Source organism: Catharus ustulatus, chromosome 22, assembly GCF_009819885.2.
Source record: "Catharus ustulatus isolate bCatUst1 chromosome 22, bCatUst1.pri.v2, whole genome shotgun sequence".
NCBI lineage: Eukaryota > Metazoa > Chordata > Aves > Passeriformes > Turdidae > Catharus > Catharus ustulatus.
Window position 1 is genome coordinate 2,852,828 of NC_046242.1, and position 9,410 is coordinate 2,862,237.

Genomic DNA, 9,410 nt, shown 5'->3' on the forward strand with positions numbered 1-9,410 from the left:
CCAATGGGAGCCGCCGACTCTCCCGTGCCGCGGCGCGGGGGGTGGGGATCTCCCCGCCGCCGCCTGAGGAATGTCAACTATTCAACATGGAGACGGCGGTTACCAGGCTCGAGACCCTGGTGAGGGCGGGCGGCGGCCGCGCTGAGGGGCGGCCGCGCCGCGGGCCGGCGGCGGCGACGCCTCGGAGGGCGCGGGGCCGCCGCGGAAGGGAGGGAGGAAGGGAGGGAGAAGCGGGCGCGCGGGCGCGGCGCGACGGAAGAGCGGCCGCTCAGCCGCGCCCGCGTTCCCCATCCGGGCCCTGAGCGCGGCCCGCGTCGCCCTCGACGGGGCGCCCGCCGGCCGCGTCCGGGTCAGGCGGGTTCGGCCGGGCCGGTCCATTCCGCCCCCCCCCCTCGTGGGGCGGGGCTTGCGCCGCTCCATTCACCCCTCGGCGCGGGGCAGGGCGCGGCCATTTCCCGCGCACCTGGGGGGGGGGCGGTGGGGGTGGGCGCGCTCATTGCCCGCCTTGCGGGGGGACGCGGCCGGGCCGGGCCGCTCCATGTCCGCGCGGCGGGAGGGGGGGCCGCGGGGCAGAGTGGAGCTCCTGGACTAGTCCATTTTTTTCCCGGAGGGGGGTGAGGGTGGAGCGCTCACCTGGGCTGGACCATTTTGGCCGCGGGGGGGAGAGGCGCGCTGGGCTGGACCATTGGCGCTGGCGCGCGGGGGGAGCGGGGCGATGGCCCCTTGGCCCTCTCTTCCCCAGCCCCAAATTCCCAAATTCCCGAAGTTTTTCCAGCTTTTCTCTCCGCTCCGGTGCTCTGAGGCAGCCCCAGCAGCACGGCGGAGCTGCCCCCTATGGAATGATCGCCTCTCTGCCAGCCCCACTCCCGGAAAAGTGAAAAAAAGGCAAAAATTCCCCTCTCAAAAAGGAGCTGGAGAGGCACTGGGAGCTGTGTCCAACCAGCCAAGTTCCTTGTGCCATCCCTCAAACCTTCATCTTCCTTCTATATAACCTTTTTTCCATTTTTCCCCACAGTACAAGCTTGATCTCCCCCTATCTAGTATTCTGCATTTTTTTCCAAACCTACTTTAATTGAGAAATATGTTTAAAGATACTTGAGGTGGATGTTTCATTAATTAATTTATTTGTTATTATTATTTTTGTCATGCTTTCAAGTGATTCTCAATTTAGGACATGTGAATAGAGAGGTGTTTTTTCCCCCCTTTAAACTAACAGGGGCTTTTATTCTGGAATTGAGAATAATCTCACATCTCACAGCTTTGTGTCTCTTGCCTTTTCCTTCTGCTTTGTTGTTTCCCCGTGCTGGATTTCCTGTGAAGTCAGCTCTCTGCACAGAAGTGTGATATAAAATAACACTTCTTATTTCCCTGGAGGTTTTGACATGAATTTCATGGAAATCTTCCTTTAGCTCTCATGGAAGCAGGGATAAAACAATTAATGGGAGCTTAAAGAGAAAAAATGGGTATAAAAATAATAAAATCAATCAGGTAATCCATGGTTATTTGTGACAAGAGCATCATAACAGTGTCAGATTAATTATGGAGAAGTTCATAAAGCTGTCAGTGCTTCATTCAGAGCAGTTAAATTAATTTCTGGCACTGTTTTTTGGGATCCTGCACCTCCTCTGTCCCTGAGTGGTGTCTGTCCAGTGCCCTTTTTATGTTGTACTACTGGTGATGATGCACAAAAAGCAGTGCAATGTTAAAAGGGCATTGGCCAGCAATACAATCTGCATTATTCTGTGCTCTTTTTAATAATACACAAGCCCAAAATCAGTTTGGGACCACAAAAACAGCTGTAAAATGAGATTGCCACTGGTTCATTTAATTTTTTTTTCCTCATTGTCTTCTACTTCCTTGCCAAGCAGGAGCATTGGTCATTTAATGACAAATGCCATCATCTCTGTGTCCTAGAAACAGCCCTAGAAAAATCCCCCTGTCCCCACTCCATTCCCAGTTTTTTGGGTTTGGTTAAACCCTGAGAGTCCTCCAGCTCTCAGTATGAAATTTTTAGTGTTAAATTATTAGTGTTAAATTTTTAGTGTTAAATTATGAGTGTTAAAAACCCAGCTACACTGGGATTTATGGCACACCCCCTCCCTGTGATGATCTTCTCACTCCCCATGGTAAAGGACATCCCCAGAGCTGGGAAAAGAATCTTTAAATGCATTTTACTGTGATTCAGCACCTGCAAATTATAGAGAATAAACCCTTCTGTCTAGAATATATTCCCTGTAATGCAGTTTAAGAACATCTGTCTGATGGCAGGTTGGAATTTCAGCTTGCTACGAGGCAAATCCAAGCAATAAATACACTTGGAAATGGAATTTCCAGTTTAAAATTGAATTTCTGGGAGATCTGTTGAGCATCTTGTTGGGTGGTTGGGTTTTTTTTTTCCTCTTTCATGATCAGTGGAATGGCAGAATAATAATAATAAAAAAAAAATTTAAAAAAAAAATAATAATAATAATGTGAGTTTTTGTGTGTGTTTGTTAGGACTTGGTGAGCTTTAACCTCATCCAACTCTTCACAATCCACAGAAACCTCTGGCTGAGTTGATGTATTTTTTTTTTTTTTCCTTTTTTTGGTGAGTGTGTGGTTGATTGTTGCCCAGAATTGTTGCTGCTAACGAGTGCTCTGACTTTATTGCACTACTGTGCTATACAGAGAGCAGTGCAATAGTATTGTCAAAGCATCTGAGAGCAGAGCCCTCAGCACTGGCCTCTAAACCTGTGAGTAAATTACAAATTTACACCTCAAACCCCGCATTTTCTGTGTGATTTATTGTGAAATAATCATCCTACAAATGCTTCTCAGCTGGAATATGATCTTTGCAGGTGGATGTTTTCCTGAAATGCAGCAAGAAATAAATATTTACTAGATAAAAGCAGTCATCATGAACTGTGTTAATCTCTTCACAAATCTTAAAATTCTAACCACATTCAGCTTCAAATCCAGTTTTTAATGTCCTGAATCACAGCAGCAGCATGTTGGTTAGCTCCTTATGGAAATCTCAATTATCACTGTTCAATATTTTATGGGTCATTTTGAAATCAGCCCATATTTGTTGTCCACTTTCCCAAAAACTGATCAAATGGAGGAGCTGGAGAAAAGCAAAAAATGTTCTTTTTGAGGTGCCTGCCATGGAAATGAAAAGCTACAAATATTTCTTAGTGGAGGAGAACAGAAACCATGGAGCAGACAGGGAAGAAATCCCTTGTGAACTCTTTAAAAATGTACAGTGTGCTGAAAAGTATTTTATTCTTGGATTTTGTCCTGGCTGCTTTCTGGGGCAGGTGTGGGAAGGAGTTTTGCTGGGCAGATGGTGAATTATGGCAGCACTGGGTGAAAGCTTTCCCCTTGATTTATTATTGCTCAAGCTCCTCACTAGATTTATTTTCCTTTTCCTGAGCTGTTATTTGAAAATGTGCTGGAGGTGTGTGAAACATCATCCATCTTCACTCCCTCTGAAGGAGGTTTTTATTGGAGTGTCCTGCAGCAAATCCTGTTCCTTCAGGCTGAATTCCCAAATCCCCAAAAGCATTCATGGCCATTCCTTCATGTGCATCCCAAAAATGCAATCCCAAAACATAAATATCCCAGACTGTGGATATTTCTTCCTTTATAACAAACAAAACCTTGCTCTGATCTTTTTTAAAAAAAAAATGGAATGGTCACTTTGGGGTTAATCTCAATATAAACAGTGAAAAGCAAGTTGAGGAAGCCACAATCATTATTAATTTGCTTTCATCATTGTCTCTTCTGTGACTGTAAAATCACTGAATTATTATGTCAAAGAATTAATGAGTTGCTTGGGAGCTGGGAAAAATGCCTTTCTTGAAAGTGGAAGTCTTTAATAGATATTAAAATTGCAGACTAAAATTAATTAAGTAGTAATGCTATCAGCAGACTGTTTTACAAGGCAATTAGACAATTCTCTGGTGGCTTATTTATCCCAAGGAAAGAAAAGTGATGTCATCAAATTTATGAGCTGTTAGCCTGGTTTATTGGGGAATAATAAAATGTGTTGTGGGCATTAAAACCATCTGAAAGAATACATCCCTAATATGATTATTAACAAAAGCTCAGATGATACTCTTGGATCCTGAATTTACTCATAATCTCCTCTGTGTAAATAACTGAGTGTTGTAGTTTTGCTAGCAAAATTAAATTTGAAAACTTTTATGGTCCCTGAGCTTTTCAAAGTGAGGAGCTGCCTCCTGCTTTCCTGAAACACAGGTTGGGGTTTGTCTGCAGTTTTTGGGTTTTGTTATACTGTGCCTGACCTTAAATATTTTAGTTCCAGAAAGCAGAATCTGATCTGGATTATATTCAGCGCAGAGTGGAGTTTGAAATAATGAAAAGTTTTCCTGATGGTACAGAAGCAGAGGTAGTATTTTCAGCTTAAATTCAGATTTTATTGCATGAAGTTGGTAATAAATGGGTATTTTTCTTTAAGCCTGGAATATATGTGGCTGTTCTTTCATCTACTTGTAAGACTTTTCTTGTTATTATTATTATAAATGGTCTAATAAGAATTCCAACAAATTCCTTTAGTTTCTTGGGATAGTGGAATTCTCCCATGCTGTGCTCTGAGGAATCAGTGGTGTTAACACCTAAATTCAGGTTACAGATTCCAGTCTGAGCTAAAACTCATCCTTGCTCTGAGAACTGAGATAAACTCACCAACAAGGCGTGACTAAATTCAGAGATGAGAGGAAAACAATAAATGACATCCCATGAAGGATTTTATAAATTTTCCTTTTCCCCTGTACATTTTTACTGTTAGATGTCTAACACCCAGACTTTTAAATGATGTGTGACATGAATTTTATGTTCTGCTCACAGGAGAGCCCAGCTGCCCTCCTGAAGGAGCTGCCGCTGCTGAAATCCCGCTACAAATCCCTGTGTGCCCAGATGGAGGCGATTTCCCTGGAGCAGAAGGAATCCATGGAGAGCATCCGTGCTGCCCTGGAGAAAACAATGAGCATCGTTCAGGAACTGCAGCAGCAAACCGGCCTGGAGGTGGAATTTTCATTTTAATCACTTTGTTTTCACTCCTGGGAATGGACACCAAGTTTGTAACCTTTGTGTGCCAGGCGTGGCTCACTGGAAACTGGTTTTGTGCAGACTTTTAGAAGATAAGGAGGCATTTTCCCAGGAGGGATGCTGCCAGGATTGCAGCTCTTTTTGTAAAAGTGAATCCCCAGCAGTTCAAATCGGTGCTGTTCAGATTTAGTGTGGACAGAGTGCCACAATTTGGGTGATTTCACAGGAATCAATGCCTCTGTGCTCAGCTGTGTCCCACTGACACTTTTTAGCAGCAGACACCTTCAAGAAAATAGAAAGTGAAACCAGTTTTAAAAAGCTAAAAAGCTCTTAAATGGCAAATGTATTTTCATGGAAAATGGGAATGTATTTTCATGGAAAATGGAAATATATTTTCATTAAATGGAAATATATTTTCATTAAATGGAAGTGTGTTTTCACTAAATGGAAAATGTATTTTCAGTGTCTAAAGGGAGAAAGTTAAAACCATTGTAACAAACACCCTGGGATTGCTGGGATTCCAAAGCTGTTTTTCCTGAGATAATGTTTAAATTGTTAAAAAACTCAGCAACAAATTTCTTAAGTGGTCTTTAGACACTGCTTCATTGTTGAAGAGGAAGCATTAATTTTGATCCTTCACAAATGAGGTGATTTAGATCAATGTTCTAATGACAGAGATTGGGTTTAATCTGTTAACAGCTCTGGGCAAGTTATTGGTAACTTCTGATAAACAAAATGATTTAAAATCTGTGCTTATATGTCACAGAAAGCAAAATAGATAATTTCTTACTGTGTTTCAAGGATATTCTGCCCAGGATAATTTTGTACTTGGATTTTCTCCAAGTGGAAGACCCTTTTCTTGATATGTAGAGCTTTAGGTAAAGATTTTCTTGTACTTTTTATATTTCCTAAACCAAAGATAGATTAAACTTCTGGAGAAATATAAGTCTTTAAATGAAATACTTTTTTCTTTTAAATAGAAAAAATTATCTTGCTTGACTAATTTAGAGTATTGGTGCTAGAGGAAGATTGTGGTTGATTTTTCAGAAATACTTTGCTTGTAAATGTGCTGTCAGTGGAAGAAAATCAGGAATGTACTGTCAAGTTTCCACGAGCAAAGAGCTGCACTAACATTGAGTCCCTCTGTAAATGTCATCACCTCAGGAACTGAAGGATCAGACTTCTCTGTGTTTGCTTTTTTTTTTATTTTCCCAGAGCTCACCTCTGTCAGAAGAAGAGCAGAATGCAGCCCAGCAGTTAAACCTGCAAGCTGGGAAAAAAATGGAATTTTCAGTGGAAGAGGTAATCAGGGCAGGGAATGTCAGTATTCCAGAAACCTTTCATCCCAAGTGCAGCTCAGCTGATTTTGAGATTTGACACCTCTCAAATGAATGGAATCCTTCAGAAATGAGATTAAATTCCTTAACAAACATTTAAATTTTTATTCTAGACAGATTAAGCTTTTTAAATTGTTCCAGTGAGATGGTCCACAAAGGAGAAATTAACTTTGATGGAAGAATTTGTTCCTGTTATATTTTTTAATTAGGATATGTTTATATTTCATGTCAGGGATGCAGTGGGGGGTTTGTTGATCTTCTTGATGAAGAAACATTTGGGTGGGAGTGAGGGATGTCATTGATTCAAACCAGTGTGGGGAGAAATTTAATTTCCTGTGAAATATTAAATATTAAAATTTGGAATATTAATAACAATCTATTCTAACTGCAATGCAGTAGAAATTAGATCTAAATTAATATTTGTTAAAAAATTAGATATTCTTCCATTACCCAATATAATTACCTGCAAATATTTGCTGTGATTCTCATATTTAAAATACTAAAGAAGGTTAACAGAGGGTGTTTCTCTGATTGACCTTTTCTTTTCCTCACTGAGACCTCACTTTGTGTCCCTTTATTTGTCACAGTTGGTTTGCATGGAACCTGTCCAGTTCCTGCAGCTTTGTGTGCAAATATCTGCTCCTCCCTGGAGAAATGCTTTCAGTTTATGTCCATTGCTAATTCCAAATCATGTTCAGTGCCTTCAGATCCATGCAGGAAAGCTGCACAGCTGCACATAAATCTTTCTGTGTCCATTTTAAACTTAATTTTATTTTAAACTGTCTTTAATCCCTTGCTGTTGACTTCAGATCTTTGGTTATCCATGGTAAAATGTAATTAATGTCAATTCCATGCAGAAATGAAAGTGTAAAAAACTATTTCTAGGCAAAACACTTAACAAATACTGACATTATTGTTTATTTTTAGCCATCCTGCCTAGAATCTACAGTCCCTGGCTCAGCTGAAGGTAAGTGCTGAAAAAATAAACTTCTGAAAAAATAAACTTCCCACTGTTTTCACAGAGGCAGAAACTTCACAGCTTTCACTCTCAAGCACCAGCATCTACTGCTTTGGTGTGAAGAATTTAGACTTTACTAGAAGGATCTGACCCCTTAGTTACATTCCAGGAATAGTTGCCATGTTTCTGGGATTTTTTTTTTTTTTTTACCTTGCTTTCAATGGGATTGAAGTGGAAAACTTGTTGTGTTTATGGTCTGGAAGAAATGGTGCACTAATCTTGCAATAAAAATAGCTTTTTTTTCATTTCATTTAGCCCTGCTTATAGAAAGGGATTTTCACAGTTGGTTTTGGTTTTTTTTTTTTAAACCAAAGCCAACTGGTCACTGACAGATCAAATTTGTCAATCCTCATCAGATCTCAAATTAAATGATTTTTTATTGAGTCTCCAGATCCAGTGATTGTTTTTTTCCCTTGCTGGAAAATCATCCTTTAGTCCCACCTAGGGGTGTTTAACATTAAACACTAATGGAAGTACTTTCTATCTTTGACCCAATATTTTCCATTTCAATTTTTCTTAACAAATTTCTTCTGTTTCCAATGTTTCAGAGCCCCAGTTCACACCCTTGACTGAGGAAACCTTGATGAGTGTGCCCAGGAAAATCAGAAGCACTGTCAAATTAGCAGACTTGAACCATTTGTACAAAGAGTTATTTAACCACTTCATTGTAGAGAACAACAGGTAAGCCTCAAAGCCATTCATCAAAACAATTTTATAAAGAATTCCAGCTTTTTCAAATTAAATAAAACCAGCTAGTTAAGCATTCACTGCCAGATTTTAACTTCAAAAAGCTCTGACATAAAACCATGACCCCCAAACCCTTCCCTCCCCTCACCAACCCCTCCTGACCCTTCTCTGGGGGTTTCTTGCAGGCTGATGTTACAAAAAAAGGAAGTTTCAAACTCAGGAATTCTGTCTTTTTAACCCTCAGACTAGCAAGTGACTGCTGTGATTTGAAGTGGCATAGAAAAATTGATGGTAATCTGAATAAATTTGGGATTTAAAAAGTATTCACAAAAATCATTGATTAACAGCATGTGCTGTTTAGCCTTTTTCCTGCCAGAAATCCTGATCCCAGTTTTACTAAATTATTTTTGTTTTACAGGGCAGCCCTGAGTCTTTCACAGATGAACAAGATGAATATGAAAGCCACTGACTCAAGAATTAAAATCCTGAAGGAACTGGAGATTGTGGAACTGGACAAACAAGGAAATGTTAAATTAGCTGTGTGACACAGAAACATCTTGGGCACAGCTCCTGGATTATTAAAGAACAAGAATTTCTCTGGAACAGGAGTTCCTGGTCCACTGTAGGGAAGTTGTTGATGTTTCTGTATAAACATTCTGTTGATAAAACTTGAAATTAGAGGTTCAGAAACACTGAGGTTGGCACTTTACCTTGGCTGTTTGAAGGATTATTTTTGGTTCTGCATTTTTAAGGAATGTTCAGAGCCATGTGAGGCTTCCACTTCCTTGCTGCATTCCTGAGGGGGTTTGAAAGGCAAATAATCCAAGCCTCTTAATTGTGCTTGCATTCCTGAATAAAGATTTATTTTACTTTGGTTTGGTGACTGCTGACCCTGCTCCCTGCCCTGACCTCTGATCCTGATCCTGACCTGATTTATTTTCCTTTGTTGTGAATTCCTGTGGGTTTTTTTACAGCCCAGGGATTTTCTGTCCAGTCCAAATCCCTGCAGCTCAGGGGAAATTTTATTTCAGGGAAAATTCCCAAGGTTGGAGAATTTACAACTTCTGTTACACTGTTTGACCACCTTAATAGTGAAAACCAGATTTTTTTCTCATGTATAATATTTCTATATTATATATATTACATATATATTACATACTTTATAATATTTATATTGTTATATTTCAGCCTAATTTGAGAGAGTAGGATACCTGATTTTTTATTAAATTCCTGTGGGTTTTTTTGGTGAAAAATTAAGTCTGTCGAAGGAGAGAAATTTAAATTAGTGCTCTTAGGGAGGGGAAGGCAAATTTCTGAGC

At 40.5% G+C, this 9,410-nt stretch overlaps 1 protein-coding gene across 2 annotated transcripts; it reads left to right on the forward strand.

Moving 5' to 3' along the window:
• Position 1: 1 nt before the first annotated feature.
• Positions 2-8,965, forward strand: SKA2 (spindle and kinetochore associated complex subunit 2). 2 transcript variants are annotated; one of them, XM_033078457.2, is made up of 7 exons: positions 4-119; positions 4,301-4,390; positions 4,849-5,025; positions 6,265-6,351; positions 7,314-7,353; positions 7,953-8,085; positions 8,510-8,965. In XM_033078457.2, the coding sequence occupies exons 1-7, from the start codon at positions 87-89 to the stop codon at positions 8,634-8,636; spliced, it is 687 nt and encodes a 228-aa protein (XP_032934348.1). In that variant the 5' UTR covers positions 4-86; the 3' UTR covers positions 8,637-8,965. The 2 variants fall into 2 exon arrangements, with proteins under 2 accessions (XP_032934349.1, XP_032934348.1); XM_033078458.2 differs by lacking the exon at positions 4,301-4,390 and having other exon boundaries at positions 2-119.
• Positions 8,966-9,410: the final 445 nt, after the last annotated feature.

Excerpts from the sequence above, each read along its gene's own strand:
- SKA2 (XM_033078457.2), top strand. The coding sequence starts at position 87 with ATGGAGACGGCGGTTACCAGGCTCGAGACCCTG. Across the intron at positions 4,391-4,848 it reads CTGATGGTACAGAAGCAGAG|GAGAGCCCAGCTGCCCTCCT; the intron begins GTAGTATTTTCA and ends TTCTGCTCACAG. Across the intron at positions 5,026-6,264 it reads AGCAGCAAACCGGCCTGGAG|AGCTCACCTCTGTCAGAAGA; the intron begins GTGGAATTTTCA and ends TTATTTTCCCAG.